This window comes from Centruroides sculpturatus, unplaced genomic scaffold, assembly GCF_000671375.1.
Source record: "Centruroides sculpturatus isolate CEXI.00-Female unplaced genomic scaffold, Cexi_2.0 scaffold329, whole genome shotgun sequence".
Taxonomy (NCBI): domain Eukaryota; kingdom Metazoa; phylum Arthropoda; class Arachnida; order Scorpiones; family Buthidae; genus Centruroides; species Centruroides sculpturatus.
In genome coordinates this window covers 447,831-465,423 of record NW_019384479.1, presented here as the reverse complement: position 1 = coordinate 465,423, position 17,593 = coordinate 447,831, and the positions used below count along the sequence as shown (strand labels likewise).

The window sequence follows — 17,593 nt, the reverse complement described above, 5'->3', positions numbered from 1 at the left end:
ATGTAATACAGATGAGTTTTTGAAAGATATTAAGGATTTAAATATAAAATTACTTTTAAAATTGCCAGTTTGGCTATTGTTGATATGTACCCCTCGATAGCATGGGAAATTGTGAAGAAAAATTAAAACAAATTAATGTAGAACCGGATGTTATTGATTTAATAGAATTCTGTTATAGAAGTAACTACTTTGAAATAAACAAAAATTATTATATACAAAATGAAGGCATTAGCATGGGATCTGTTATGGGACCAAAGTTAGCAAAAATAGTAATGATTGACATTGATGAAAAAATTAACAAAGATATGTTGATGACATCCTAATCATATATAATGATATAGAGATTAAAATTAACTACATTAAAGATACAATAAATAACATACATAAAGGAATTCAGTTTAAAATAGAAGAAAATAACATTAACCGTAACATAAATTACTTAGATATTACAATAAAAAGGAATTAAAATAGTATAGAATTTGAACCTTTTAAAAAACCATGCTCTATAAACAAAACAATTAATTATAAGTCTAATATACCTATGTATATTAAACAGAACATTTTCAATATGGAATACACCAAGATTAAGACAAGAACCAGTAAAACTATTAATATAAACAAATATATAAACAAATTAAAAAAGAAATTTATGCTAAATGGATATCCAAACAGAATAATTAATATTTTGGTAACCGGACAGAATGTTTTCAATATGAAATACACCAAGATTAAGACAAGAACCAGTAAAACTACTAATATAAACAAATATATAAACAAATTAAAAAAGAAATTTATGCTGAATGGATATACAAACAGAATAATTAATACTTGGGAAAAGAGGTTGAATGATAAAAAATACAAAAGATTAAAAAAAGGGACCCAGACATAAAATATATTAGTTTTCTCTATATTAGAGGATTATATGAAGAGATTGACAAAGATGAGAAAAATTAATGTAAAACTAGCACCTAAATGTGAGAAATTGCAATTTAGATTAAAAGCAAAACAATTAACAAAAATAACTAGACAAGAAAAAGAAGAAATGTAAAATATAGTCTATAAAATTCATGTACTTGCAGTAACACTAATATTTATATAGGTGAAACAAAACAAATATAATTTGAAAGAACACATTGCAGACTTAAAATACAACAGATTAAATTCAGTTTTCCACAATCATTGTTTATTGAATAATTGCAATATAAGTCTAATGTTGAAATTTTACATAAAGAAAAAACACACAGCAGAAAATTTAAAGAAAGTTTCGAGATCCTAAAAGCCAACAATTGTATTAATAAAAACTTGAGTTTAAAAATAAATGAAAATTGGTTAAATATCTTATAAAATAATTTCAAAAATTTTTTTCTAGTTTAGTTATGATTGTATTATCAAAAATAGTTATTGTAAAATAAGTTACTGTATTTTGTTAAAATATGCAAATTTGTATTATACCGCATTGTGACAGAAAAAACTGTAAAGAGGAAGCGGGTTTTATCTCTGTGGTGTATCGATGTGTAATTTGTAAAGTAGAACTTAAGTCTACTAGTTGTTTCTTTTATTTGTAAACATAAAAAACATAAAATAAATCACTTCTATGTAAAAGCAAGATTCAATGTTTGAACTGTTTATCAAAATTTAAAACTTGTTCCTCAGGTAATGCCCTTTTTAATATTTTTATATTGTTTATGTACTTATGTATAAATTACTTGTTTCTAAACCAGATGTATGTAAATTTTGTATTGGTGAAACTTACTTTTGATTTCATCGTTGAAAAAGTATATTCTGAGTCTCACTAGTAAATGTAGTATAATTGTAAAACTTAAGTTGTATTTTGTAAATTTGCTATAAATATAAAGAAAATAATGTTGCATTATAAATGTGTAAAAAATGTGTGAAAATTTATCTAGGCAGGTATACGAAACTTCATTACTCTTATACATGTGTACAACTTTCAAATTTGTAAAGAATCTAATGGTACATCTTGCGAATGAATTTATACATTTAGTTATATATTTTTGTAAAATAGCCTTTCTGTGTAATGTTGTTTTGTTAAAAAATTTATGTATACTTTTTTAATGTTTAGTTGGCTGATGAGGGGCAGTGCCTGAAACATGTAGTAATACTTGTATCAACTGAATAAAGGTGAAAAAACTCCAAGTTAAATAGTAGCACTGTTTTGTGTTTGAGAATCATAGAAAATTATAAAACATGGTTTTGGAAAATTGAGAGAAAATATAAAATTAAAAGAAAGTGCTAGTTACTCGTACATCCAAACAATAGTGATTCTACAAAAAAAATTATTATTTGAACAGAATTTTATAACTAGTATTTATCAAGACCAATCTCTTATTTTATAATGAATTACCAAATAAGGAAGTGTTTACCAACAATTACAGGTAAATTTCAACTGAGGAAAGAAGGTCAGCTTATGCTGATCTTAATGAAACAAAGGAATTTGTTAAAAAGATCCAAGTTTCCAATTTGGAATCAGTGAACCTACAGTTGTGAAGATATTTCAGAACTGACTTATATACTGTACTAAAGAATAAAATTAAATGGCCACAAAGGAACACAGTTAAAAAAACTTGCCAAATATTTTCAAAGACCCAATGTTTGAAAATATCAATGCATTATTGACTAGTTAAACCCTTCCAAACTTTTATATGCTTTAAAAACTTCTTTTGTATAGGTAGGTATGACTAGTTTGCAGAAGATAAATCTAAATGTCTCAAAATAAATGGATCCAATTTTTAACTGTTTAAAAACATTATTTCTGATGTATTCATCTGATGGATCTGGAAATTACAAATCTTTATACCTTATATGTTTTTCTTGATACCTTAAATTTGTTTCAATTGTGTATAATTTAAGTTACAACCAAACATAAAACAGAAGTTCAAGCAAGTCTTTCATAAAAAACATGCAAATGTTTTTGTTTATCCAAGAATACAATCTACACAAACTTTCCTTGTAGCCTGAGGGGTAAAACAATTTCATCTCCAAGTACTTAGAAATTTTCAGAACATAAAGAGTTAAGTCAGCCGAGCCAAAAGGTATCATTCCAATTCTCATGCAACGTGAAGCTGATATTTTTTATCCTTTTTTTATCATATTTACCATGCCTATCTAGCTTTAGGCTATAACTAGCATTAGGTTAACTGGTCTGGTGACCAGTATGTGGTCTTTATTCCTAAATCTGGCAAGAAATTATGCTCTGAAGCCAAGGCTTTTAGATCTATTAGCATAATGTCTTATGTTAAAGACATTTGAGAAACACGTTGATACGAATGTGAGGAATGATTAAGTAGATTTCTTCTCATCTCCTTTAGTCTACCTATCAACCTAGCAAGTCATGTGAGGCAGCCTTGCACAATTTGTTTTTCCAAATTGAGAAAAATCATGGATGTCAAAGAGGTTGTATTAGCTGCATTTCTTGACACTGAAGATGCTTTTGCTAAAACCTCTTTGCAGGATTGATTTTATGCTGCACAAGCAGTGTGGTGATTCCCTTTTTTAGTATTTCCAAGTGTCTGCTGTGTGAGGCTGCCTTCAAGGTGGTGTTCTTTCATCCTTGTTGTGGTGTTTCAATGTGGATGATTTTCTGAGAGACCTTAATAGTTCTGGATTGTATGCCAAAGGTTATGCAGACTATATTATCCTGCTTTGAATGGGAAATTTCTCTGTATTCTGTCAGACTTACTTCAAATAGGGCTAACTTGTGTGCAGAACTGATACAGGCATCAGTCCTGACAAAAACCATTATTGTACCCTTTACTCATAGGAGAGCTCTAAGTGGTTTTTCTGAATAAAGAATTCAGGAAACTCCTTAGAGCTAGCAGGGGCAGGGTAAATTTTTCTTCTTTCGTCAAGTACAATAGGGTTTTATTTGACTAGCTTATTATGGATTCTACATCTCAAGATGGTGCTAGACAATGCCAAGTGTCTAGGTCTTCTGGTTATGCAGATGTGTTCTTGGCAAAACATGGAGTCTACAGCAATCTCTGTTCTTGAATTTTTACTATGGTATGAGGCATGTTTTTAAGTAAGTACAGTTTTAAAATAGGGCCATAACAGTGCTGCAGTTGGTGTTCCACGAATGCGTGCTGAGTACCTACACCTGTTGGACTATTTCACAGATGCCATTACAGAAGCATTCGCTCATTTTACATTTGATTGTGTGTGTTTAAAATGCCTCAGACAATTTTGCCAATTGTGAAGTATGCACAGTGGTTCATTTTCTTAATGCCAAAAGACATGAAAGTGACTGGCATTTGTCGGCAGATTACTGAGATGAATGGAATAAACATTATGAGTAGGGAATTCGATCCCGGTCCTTATTTCTAATCCCGGGATTTCGGGATTATACTTATTCGATCCCGGGATCATTTCGGTATTGAGGGTTAATAAAAAATAAGAAAATCTTACAGAAATTAAAAATCAAAATTTAGACAAAAATCAACGTATTTTACGGTATACACCTAGTTAATTTAATCACTCTAATTAATCAGACTTACAGTCAGACTAACCAGACTTAAAATCACTGTCTTCATGTTAAATTTATTCTTTTTTAAGCATCACTGAGATCTCTTTAAACTCACATAAATTGAAAAAACTTTTATGTAACAAACTATGCAAATAAACGTTGAAAATTCACAAAAATCTCTCTTAACATCGACTAAATAGACTACTTTCATATAACAACCTAGTAAGTAGGTAGTAAAGTAAGTTTCTTAGCAAAAAGTATTTAAAAATAATATTAATCAGTCACATTTTTCTTAAATATAAAGAAAACTAATTTAATAGGAACATTCTAATTTGAATTGCGAAAATATGATCTGAGAAATAACAACGCATCTAGTGTCTCATCACCAAGTCTGCTTCTCAATTTGTTGCACATATATGCAGCTGCAGAGAAAACGCGTTTAGGTTGATGGAAGTTGGAGGAATCGTTAGTAAATACTTATAAGCTTCGAGGACACGGGGAGGATGGAAGAAAACAGTCCGGTCGACACGGATCGGGATTGTAGGAGTAAAGGCTATAATCCCGATTGTTTCGATCATTGTAAGCATGTTTTTCAAAAAATAAACGCGTTAATTTTGTAAATTCGGTCTCTGTGTGAGTCTCTCAGCGTTCAGCAAACCACTACCCCGAAACGTAAAAAGACTTTCTCGCATCATCCTGACAGATCGCGGACAAGGCGAGGGTCATAACCTTTTCACCTAAGGTCGACCCTCCCTAAGCGAGTAGCGTCAGGTCTATATTAACCACACTGGCAAAACAAGATGTCTGACACATTGACAGATAAAACGCACCGAGTAGTGCTCTCGACTGCACCAGAAAATCGATTGGCGCCCGCAAAAATTCAAAAATACAAAAATGAAGTATATTACCAAGTAACCCAGTGAGAACTGCTTGCCTATCATTTTAGTTGAAAATACAAGAAGTTTTATTCCAAGCAAGCATCGCAAGCCCGCTAGGTTAATTTCTGCTGCTTGCTTGGAATAAAATTTCTTGTATTTTATATTAAAATGATAGGCAAGCAATTCTGTTAAAAGCACTGGCACTGAACATTTCGCTTCATGCAGTCTATTTTGCAATTTTTTTTAAATGATGTCAATCCCGAAAATCCCGGGATTAGGAAAACTTAATCCCGAAAATTTTGGGACTGAAAAGTGGTCGAGATCCCGGGATCAAATCCTCTAATTATGAGTGATGGAATGGTAAGAAAATGGGTTAGAGCATTTAAAGATGACAGTATGTCCATGATGAGGAGCATAGTGGGCAACTGTCTGTCATTACTGAAGACTTGGTGCAGAAAGTTGATGCAAAAGTTCAAGAAAACAGATGTTTTACGATTTCGTCATCCGAAACAAACAGGCATGGCAAGCTCAGTAATGGGATTGTTTTGCTTCATGACAATGTCCATCCACATGTGACTCAACAAACCCAAGACCTTATCACATCATACAGCTGGGAACAACTTGATCATCCTCTGTATAGCCCTGATCTAGTGCCTAGTGACCACCACTTGTTCCTCCACTTGAAAAAACATCTAAGCAACAGTACTACAATGATGTCAAAATGGCCATGCTGCAGTGGTTGGCAAATCAGGCAGCAGGTTACTATGAGGATGGAATTCAGAAGCTGGTTGTACAATATAAGTGCCTTAATATTGGGGGAAATTATGTTGAAAAATAGATTAAGGTGCAGGCTTTCATGTAAGAATAAAATTGTTTAAAAAATTTACATTTGTTTTTTTAATATCAAAACAGTACTTACTTAAAAAGCATGTCTCGTAATTCAATCTAAAATAACCTATGCTGTCCAAGTTTAAGATGCTTGCAAGGACTGACAGATTAAACTGTAGAGTTTGCAGCATACTGTATGCCTTGTTATTATTGGTAGTTCTTGAGATTTTATTGGTAAAATTGCAGTTTTGGATGAGATATTTGGACCCCTCCATTTTTAGACTCCCTATACAACCAAAAACTCAAAAAGAAACAATATCTAATTGTAATCCCTGGCGAGACATTTGCCTTCAAAGTTTTCATTTCAGACAGCTTGCTAAACACACAATACGCTTAAATTAATAGAGTTCACAATATGACTCGAATTGTGCCCAAAAGTATTTAGTGCAATGGCATTTCTTGTGTTTTATGAGCTTTTATCTGTTTTTAGTAAAGTGGAAAACAGTTGATTTTTAGCATTGTTTTGAGAATGGTAGTTTTTTCCTTAGTTTTCTCATTCTCTACTGATCTTCCAAACTATTAAATCATATTGAAATGACTAATGCACCAGCTAACTGTTGAGTGATGACCAAATTTCATGGCAATTTTGTGACAGAGCAGTCCTTCATTAAGCTGAGCAATAATCTTAGCATGTTTAACCACATTGTCTTTAGGCAGCATACTTCAAACTAAAAAAGAAACCCTTCGGAAGTATAACACTGGGAACACAATTTTAAAATGACAGTCACATGTTATATAGTAGAAATTGGATGCCCAAGCTGTAGAAAATCAGCTAACAGATTTTATATTTTTGTTGGCAACTTGTGTTTGTCAACACATTCTTTTTATTTTTATTTTTAAACTTTAAAGTAATGCTAATATTTTAATTCTGTCAGAAGATTTAAATTCCTTACAAAGTTGTCTTTAAAATGATATACTATTTATTACATTTGGAATTTGGCATCACTTTTGTAAATGAGTACAAATGATAAAAATACATTTCAGCTCTGTGTGAAAGTTCTGCAACACTTCATGTAAACAACGAGGTGTTGCAGAACTTTCACACCGAGCTGAAAATAGCGACCATAAAAATAATTCATAATAATATTATGTATTTGATATGTAATTAAAATTATATCACAATCAATTAAAAAAAATACCTTTCTTGAACCAGGTAGACCCTCAGATTCTGTGAAAAAATATGCGAAGGGTAGAAGAACAAACAAACTCAAATTGGAGAAGAGGAAGACATGATTCCACAATCCTAGAATTCAATATTACAACTTCAATTGAAATTTTTTATGGCCAAAAATTCCTTTTATGAGAATTTTAAAAATAAAATTAAGAATAAAAATTAAAGTTAAACTATACCTTGAATAAGGGAACTATTAAGCCACTGGACATAATAGCTATTAGGATATAATAATAGCACTTCATTGCTGATAATAGAAATTGGAAGCAAAAGTGCTGCTCCCACAGATACAGCCAATGAGAAGTTACACATCCAGAGCCTTAAAAAAAAAAAAAAAAAAATTCTAAGTTCACTATAATCAATTATTTTGATAACTGAAATATATTTTATTCACTTCATATGTAAAATAAACTATTTTCCTTTAAAATATTCAGACAGTAAATTACATGTATTTTATTATAAAAATTATTAATCTAAAATTAATGCTATTTTATTCTATAGCATTTGAACAGGTGCTTGTCATAAATTATAATTTAAACCTTAAAATTATATACATAATTTATTAATTTATGTACTTATTCACTACACTTACGAAATTCTGTAAACCACAGCATCTTCATCATCTCCTGTAATAGATTTAGTTAACTTTTTCAATAAATGCAATATTGAAATTCTTAAACTTTACTAATAAAGTTACCTATGTAGAATTCTTCCCTTTTCTTTTTATACGATGATATGAGGCAATAAGATGATACATAGAGTAAAATGAAGAGCAATAAAAATATCTGAAATATTAAAAGAAAAAAAATTAAACTGATTTTTAATTACATTTTAAAAACCAAATTACTAGTACATGTAGTATTATTTCAATGTTGAATTTATGAATCATCTACCCCAAATTGTCTTTAATAAGAAAAAGTTGTTTAGAAACTAAATTAACAAAAGATTTTTTTCTTTTGTTAATTCAGTTTCTAACATTGTTTAACAGGAAAATTTTATTGACTAAAAATATAAAAGCAAATCTTATTTTTTTATATATGTTATTTCCTATCCTATTGAGATATATGAGAAAGTAATTTCATTTTACCTGACTTTTCAAGGCTGTGTAAAATGAAATTACATTTACTTCTTGTAAAGTTAAAATTGCAAATCATGAAGTATTAGAATGTATTTATTTGAATCCAAAAAATGGTATTAGACAAAATTAAAGAAGATCATTTAATTAAATCACCTCTGCTTATTAAGATTACAACAATATTGGCCTTGAAAAATGATTTTCAAGGTTGTCAAAAAAAAGTCCTATTTGATTCTCCATACACAACTTCCTATGTAACTACAGTACATTAACAAAATTAATACATCTTCAGAACTTTTGGAATAAAAAGCGTGCAACCATATATATAAATTTACCAGAACAAAAAAGAGGGACAGAACAGTTGTCAACCATATATCAAGTTATAAGGGAGAAATTTAGACATTTTAAAATAAACTTTATCAACAATTAACAATAATTACAGTTCAGCTTGATAGGTAAGCACCATCAATATCAATCACATTTTGCCACCATTGCTTCAAACTTTCAATCTCCATGAGCATAGAATAATGGAGGGGTTTTAAGGGTCAAGCATTGGATATTGTTGATGAACTGTATATTTGCAGTTTGGTTCTGCAGGGTGCAAAACAGATGACAATCAGTTGGTGCCAAGTCTAGGCTGAAGGTAGATAGATGAGGCAGATCATCCCAGCCCAGACTAGCCAGCTTCTCTACGGTTATCTTTGCTCTATGTGCTGACATATTGTTGTGGTGATATGAACTTTTAAATGAAGTTCTTTGATCTTTGTGCTCAAATGATCCAGTTGTTCACAAGAGAGTTTTTTCATGACAGTGATGCTGGTTGATGAAGCAACTCCATGACAATGTCAAACAAACACAGATCATTGCCTTCTTCTGCACTATATTCCTTTGAAATTTGCAACAGCTGGTTGACCTTTGTTCACCCATGAATGCTTCAACATTCTGGTCCAGATAAGAAAATGATCTTTGACCCAGAAATGTACCCGTATTTTCTCATAACCTTTGGTTTAAATGTGTCTGTTGGCATTTCCTGTGGCAATCTTTTTATTAGTAGCATATTTCTAGCTCTATTAGTTGACAAAAATTTAAAGATCAAAATTTGAAATCAATATTGTCAAATCAAAATTTATTGTATGTTTTTCAGAAGGTTTCAGAAGGAAAGGGTTTTCCCACCTTTTTTTGGTTGAAGTTATTACTATTATTATTAAATTTAAAAATATCTTTAATAATACACTTAATTAGCTTATAAACTCATTTAACTAACTCGTTAGCCCATACTTAACCCATTAATCCGTTACTAAATCATCTCTTTTTGCTTTTAATAGCGAAAAATATACCAGTAGTTAAGCCCATGGCGTGTTAAGCAACTAATAAATCTATAATTGTCACTTCTAAGTAGTTGGTTTGCCCATAGTTTTTATCTTTAACCATTTTAATAGGGCATAAATCTGGTATTTAAGCAAGTGATAGACTCATAGTTATCATGTTTAGTCAATGAATAAGCCTATAGTTTCTATGTTAAACAATTCAGAAACCCATAGAGCTTATGTATAAGGAGGGTAAGCTCATAACCTTCATATTGAAACCCATANTTTAACATTTTGTTATTTTTAAAATGTAAATAAGTATAAACATTGAATTATTACAGTTAATGCACCTTTTTATAGTATGCAAATTTGCATATTTACCAAAATGAAACAAACTAAAATTTTGTTGCACATATCATCATATATCTTTGTCAAAAGACAGAAAACACTAAATAGAATAAAAATAAACAAGTATCCAATCAGAACTGATCATTCATTTTTCAAATAGTTCAATTATAAATAAAAGCTAAAAACAATTCATTTTTGCATTTGTATACATTATATTATGAACAATCAAATCTCTATCAACAAATACTTATTATATATCAAATTAAACAGGAAAAATGATCTTTAATCTAGACTAGTTATAAAAACCATAAAGATACTCATTTTCAAATGTGAAAGATTTTTAAAAAGGCCAACAAAGATCAGTCCACGGAATCACAACACCTAACAGGTAAAACCTGAATGTGTTTAAATACTTTACAGATGAGATCGTGAGCTTCATTACACTATGGCCGCTTTTGAAGTGATAGAGCAACGGCATAAGAACATGTTTTTTCGAAAGTTTCATATTGTCAGACATTGCTAATGTGTCTATTTCCAACAAAATATGGGATGAAATGCCCTTTGGATACTTTACTTATATATCTACTTTAAACATTTTATTCATTCTTTTTTAGAAAAAAATTCAAAATATCTAAATTTGAAACCTGATACAACAAATCAAAAGATCCTGACGACAAATGAAAACAAAAAGCAATAATAAATATTTTTTTATTATTACTGAATGTTTTTAAAACTAACAAAACTTGGCACCATTATAGAGGAAAGACAGAATCTGCCCCTTAATATAACCAAAACTTGTTTAATTTTCAAAATGTTTGACTCTTCTTGAACCTTCATCAGTTCAATCTTACAAGAAATGGAACAGCTTTTCACACATTAGTATTTTCAAAATCAAACAATTAACAATTTGTCTGCTTCTAGAGCTCTAATTAGCAGGGCAGTTTCCCATTCCTCTGCAATAAAACCTAGAAATAATAAATTTAAGTTAATTGAAAAACAGCTGATAATCATGGAGTCCTACGAAAAGTCATACATTATTGTCAAATCTTCTGTAAAAAGGTTGACAGAGAACAGAATAGAGAACAAAAAGAAGTATTAGCAGTTAGGACTAAGATTGTAGATGCTAGCAGCTGCATATATCATGAAAGCAAGATACTTGCTTGGAAGTAGAAGGAAACTTAGTTATTGGAGCAATTAGGAATGATAAGTTTAGGTCAGATAAATTGTTAAAATCAGAAGTGTATGCAATAAGTTTATCATTGCACAATGAAAATTATTTTGTATAGACTCCACTTCAAGATCAATAATGGTTAGAATCAGAGCATTACAGATCAGTGGCAAAAGACAACTTCAACATATCCACTTTGCTGATATGGACAGGGAAAAAAGATTTAATGGTATACTAAGAAAAACCATCTATAACTCAAGAATACAGAACTAGGTTCCCTTTAAAGATATTTAAAAAAAATTTATATACATGGGATTGCCAAATAAAGGTTATAAATTCCAATGATAGAAAGAGTTGTATGATTGTTGGAAGCCAATTTTAGTAAAGTAGTTAAATTAATTCAGGAAACTAAGTTATTAGAAATAAATATTTTACTATTCAAGAACTATTATTAGTTTAAATATTAAAATATTTTGTAAAATTTTATTTTAACAGTAATGTTGAACAACATTTAAAAATTTTTTACAAACTATATTCATTCAATTTTCAAAGCTGTTCCAAAAATGTTTTTTGTAAGATTGAACTGATGAAAGCTCAAGAGCCAAAAACATTTTTTTAAAAATTAAACAAGTTCTGGTTACTTTAAGATGCAGATTTTCCTTTATTATTAAATGAAGAAGTAGAGACTAAGAAAATCTTGAAAGATTGAAACAAAAATAAAAAAACAAAACAAAATTAAGCCTCAGAAGTTCAGGGCTTTCTCGAAAATTAATAAAAATGAAAGCAGTAGGACAAAATGTGTTATACAACTTTGGAGTAAGAACATAACTTCTAATTTTATTTTATATTGATAGATTTAGATTAATTTAACTGTTTTCTTTTTTGAATTTACATAGCAAGTGAGGTTTTTAATTTGAAGATTTTGTTCTAATTTTTTGATAAAAAACTGTTCTGAAAATATTTTTATATATGTTGTAAACAGAGTTTATTAAAAAAAAAAGTATGATTAATTTTAAGAACATTTAACACCATTAGACCAAGTTTGTTTGTGTCTTATTTCTTTACTGTAGTGATATATTTTCAGGTGAAAGTGTGTCAGTATATTAACTTATATTAAAATAATTAAAACAACCAGTTCATCCTGCTTTCATTTTTGTAGTTCAGTTTGAATTCCTGATATATTTGAATTTTTATTATTCAAATTTGTGAACTTTAAGATGTTAAATTAATATGAAATTAATTATTACTTTTCAATAACATATCAAGCTATATGATCTATATGATTATTATTAATAGTTCAAGAACTAAATTTAAAATTAATAAAAATAATTACAAGTAATAAAGTACTGTTGTTATGCTATATTCACTGAATCTTGAAATTAGTCATCAAATATCAAAAGATCTGACATCTTTGCATCTTATATGATATTTGATATTTTTTGATAATTTCAATAATTTAAACAGTTTTATATATTTGCTAACCTAAGCACCTGATGTTTCCTAGGAAATATATTGATGTAATAACATCATTATCTAGCCATAACAAAATTTTATATAATTTACAATCTTCATAGGGAACTTATATCCAGTGTTATATAGAAAACTTGTTGAAAGGAATGGTCAGTACATGAAAATATTTTCTTTAAGGAACCAGTAAATTCATTAAAATGGATTACCTCTTGCAGCTAGAAACAACAAAGGATAATAAGTCAAAGATAAATGAACAAAAATTAATTTAAGTCTTTATTATTTGTACTTTTTACAATATGTTTTAATATATTTCATCCTGGATTTTCTAGAATTTTTTCTTTAAAACATAGGATGGATCAACTTAGTTTACTTACATGTTATATTTAACATGTCAAAATATAAGGTTTTTATGTATACAGCCAAACCATATGTTAATAATTGAGCAATACAATTACATTCTTATCAAGCTACAAATGCATGAGTGACTGACCAGTAGTATGATTACATAGGCTGTTTTTTTTTTCAAGCTCTGATGATCCATAAAACAAAGACAAGTGTAAATAACAAAATGAATTTATTACCAAAAGTTAGGTACAAACATGGTTACTTTTCGACATAATCACCGTGAAGATTGAGGTATTTGTCATATCTGTGGGACAAACTTTTCCATCCCCTTGTCATAGAATGTTGCTGCCAGTGAATTGAGATGGGCCCTAGTATTGTTTTGAAGATCATCATTAGTTTTGAACCTCTGCCCTCCTAGCCACTTTTTCTGTTCAGGAAAGATGTCGCTCGGTACTAAATCAGGGCTAAATGCTGGGGTGTTTAAAGGTGGGTGAAGATTTCCATCCAGCTTGGAACATTTTAATATGTGAAGATTTCCACCTCTTTCTTGAACTGAAAACATTGCTAGCAGGTCAGAGGTTTGAGACTAATGAACTAATGACGATCTTCAAAACAACGTTAAGGCCATCTCAATTCACTAGCGGCAATGTTCTATGACAAGGTGATGGAAAAGCTCGTCCACAGATATGAGAAATTCCTCAATCTTCACAGTGATTATGTTGAAAAGTAACCATGTTTGTACTAACTTTTGGTAATAAATTCATTTTGTTATTTACACTTGTCTTTGTTTTATGGATCATCAGAGCTTGAAAAAACTGCTCTCATATATCTTCTAAATTAATTGATCTGATCTGAAAATGAAGATAAGACAGATCTGTATAGCATAACTGGCAAAGCATCTGCATGATAAGCAGGAGCTGCAAGTTGCATTTGAACTTGCATCTTCAAATCACTTTTCCAGAATATCCTAAATTAATTTATTTCTAATGATTAAATTTAATGTGAGATAGTTGCTTAACTATCTACATCTAGCTCAAATTACTTACTATCTTAATTAATTAGCCATATTATAGACCCATAGGAGTCTGGCTCTATTGTTCAATTATAATGTTTTTGTTAATGGTTCAATTATAATGTTTCAATTATGGTTCAATTATAATGTTTCAATTATTCTGTAAAAATAAATTGTCAATAAGTTACTCTATAATTTTTCTGAACTAATTAAATTGATGGCAACCGATAGCAATTCTTATTTCTTTAGTATTCTGGGAAATGGGATATATTTTCATTGTGACAGACATCTTATAGAGCCACACAAAATGCAATTCATACACAGTAGCATGTCCTAATTATTTAAGGTAATGCAGACTGAGGGTACTGTACATCAGATAATCAAAAACTTGAACAACATGTTTGATACAAAGTGATAAAATATATAGTAATAAAATGTTATATAATATATATAAATATTTATATATAATATATGAAATAGAACTTTTATTAACCATTAATTTTTCAAAATTCATAGTCATTAAAAATCACCAATGTAACTTCTTTTTTTTTAAAAACATCTATAATCTTTTCAAGTATCACAAATCACTAAACCAAGTTTTGTAAAACATTATTGTATTAGTTTTCTTGTTTTTATTGACAAAGACAAAACACTCTTATACAACAGATCTCAATGCAAAACCCCACTTCAATGACTCTTGGGTTAATTGAAACTGTGTGTGTGTGTGAGAGTATATACAAGTACAAAACATTTTATATTTTATTTTGTTCAAGTATAGATATATAGTAAATAAGAATTATTATAAGAACAGTAAAAGCAACAAATTGATTAAAATTGCATGTTAAGTTTTTAAATTATTTTATTTTATATTCAGATAATAGGATATAGCTGATAGCTGTATAGAGTTCCTGAAAATAATTTGAATATCAGGAATTTGGATAATAGGGGTGTTTTCCATTATTTCTTATACGATAAATTCTCATTTCCAGTGTATCCAAATAACCCCAAGAATTATTTTACTAACATTTAAATATATTCTTAATAACTTCATTTGTTATAATGCAGCAAATAAAAATTTTATTTGTTGCATTATAACAAATGAAGTTATTAAGAATATATTTAAATGTTAGTATATATATGTAGTATATATAATATTTTTTGTTAGTANAATCAAAACATATACAGCAGTAAATTAACTAGACAAAATCGGTTTTGTCTAGTTAAAACTAGAATTTACTGCTAGTCAAAAATGAATTTGAGTTAAAACTAGTTTTAACTAGACAAAACGGGTTTTAACAAAGACATTCAGTATAAACTAGTTTCAACTAGTTAAAACGCATCCTAACTAAAAACGGGTTTTGACTGTAACATATATATAAACTAAATAAAAACAAAACTTCAATGTAGTGAATCTACTACAGGCTCACTGCCTATAAGTTTTACACTACTGATGGAGACCTCTTGCAAACAAAAGTTTGCAAGAGGTCTCCATCAGTAGCGCAAAACAGTTTGCAAGAGTACTTTGTAGTTACAAACAACAAAGTTATGATTGAGCCAACATGGCAAAATCAGTGAAGTTTCTTCAGGAATAAAGAAACAAAATATTTTTAGTGTAGTAGGATCTTCATTAACAATAAAAGCATTCCTAAGGTTTGATGAATATTTTATTTCCAATAAACAATAATGTCCATTTCCTATTTTTTGTGCTAGCGCACTTCTCCTAGACAGACTTACAGAATGACCTTGAGACAATTTTCTTCTATGTATCAATATTTATTATGATATGCATTTTGGACCTAACAGGGTCCCTCCTCAGTCATGATACATAGATCTTGTGAATTTCTAGGTATGGACATTATTAGTTTTATAGTAAAAACTTCTCAACATGACTTCTCAGCAGGTACTTGTACATGACAAAATTCACTAAAAGGGTACATTTTATCCTGGACACAAATTTAGTAAAAAAATTCTGTACATTAAATTTTGTTTATTAGAGGTATCTCTGTATATGATGATATCTTATAAAGCTATTGCCATAAACACTGTCAAGAATATGGAAGTACCTTTATACCCTTTAACATCACAATTTAAAGGTGGTTAAGTATTTTATGGAACACAGAAATCTATACCTAGATTTACAGTGTTTCATCTTGATGTGACTTGATATTGCATGATGCTTCCTGTTATATGTTTTTATTAACAAAGCCAAACATTGCACAATTTCTTTTGTTACAATGTATCATTACAGTTGCTATCAATCAGTTTATGACTTTTGCTGCAATTATTAAGACCAATGATTTTTCTAGTTGTAATTTATTTCCTATCTCTGTCCTTTTTTTCTTTATCATACTGAATATCTTTTCTTTTTGCCACACAGCAATCAGGGGAGACCCTGCATTGTTGTGTGGCAAAACCTTCAGCAGCCTTAATATTTCAACTATAATCAGTCTTACTATTTTACAAAGATTACAAATCTTTGTAAAATAGTAAGACTGATTATAGTTCTTTTCTTGAGAAAATTCATACATGACCTGTATATTCTTAAGTGTTGAACTAGATGTTTCTTCTTTTTGGGAGGAGAAACTGTAGTGCTGCTTAATAATTTGGTCTAACTGAAAGAGTAGCTCATTTCCTCCTGATGAGTCTGCCATAATTGATTTAACAACCAATGTAATGGCACTAACATTGCCAAACTTAAAGATGCAATTTATCATATGTGCCATTTAAAATTATCACACTCAAGCTAAAATTTTCATACATATATAAAAATACCAATATTTGTTCTTTCCCAATTGAAGGAACCTGAGAATGTCATTCTGGTTCGCTTCAGTCGTTCATAATAAAATACAAATAATGTCTTAGGCACACATTGGTATTAGACTCGTTAAATGAAATGTTTATGTGATAATATCAAATTGTTTAAAAACATTGACAAAATGGAAAACCAGCCTATCTACTGACAGTATATAAAATGCTGACTATTGGCAACTATGGACATGCCACTGCTACTATTAACTATTTCATTGTATTTGTATCATTTTTCTAACTTCTTGTTATTTAAAAAAACTTAATGAAATTGATTATTATTAAAAGTTTTCCCTTCATAAAAAAAATCCCTAAAATTCAAATTCTAAACTAACGGTGCATATATAATCAAAGGCAACTTAATATATACCAGGGGTGGGCAAGCAAGAGTTCAGTAGGAGCCAAAATGTAGGTTTTGCAAAATGCATGGGAGCTGCAGTTCTGTACTTTATTCTGTACTGCAGTTCTGTACCATGATTTTATTATATAATATAAATATAATATAAAACAAATATTGAATTTTTTAATAAACATATTTTCACAAAACTGTGGAAATAAAATTGTAAAAATAATAATAAAAAGCAGAAATTAACACTTTCAGCAAGAGCCGCATGTAACTCAAAAAGAGCCGCATTTGCCCATG

At 29.5% G+C, this 17,593-nt stretch overlaps 1 protein-coding gene across 2 annotated transcripts in view; it reads right to left on the bottom strand.

The window, feature by feature from the left end:
- Positions 1–17,593, bottom strand: part of LOC111621406 (limb region 1 protein homolog) — a 42,990-nt gene that overhangs the window by 22,846 nt on the left and 2,551 nt on the right. For both annotated transcript variants that reach the window (XM_023363523.1, XM_023363524.1), the window contains exons 3-6: positions 8,118–8,205; positions 8,013–8,046; positions 7,600–7,739; positions 7,389–7,492 (exon numbers count right to left, since the gene is read on the bottom strand). In XM_023363523.1, the coding sequence (XP_023219291.1) occupies positions 7,389–7,492; positions 7,600–7,739; positions 8,013–8,046; positions 8,118–8,205 (366 nt within the window). The remainder of the gene's footprint in view (positions 1–7,388; positions 7,493–7,599; positions 7,740–8,012; positions 8,047–8,117; positions 8,206–17,593) is intronic.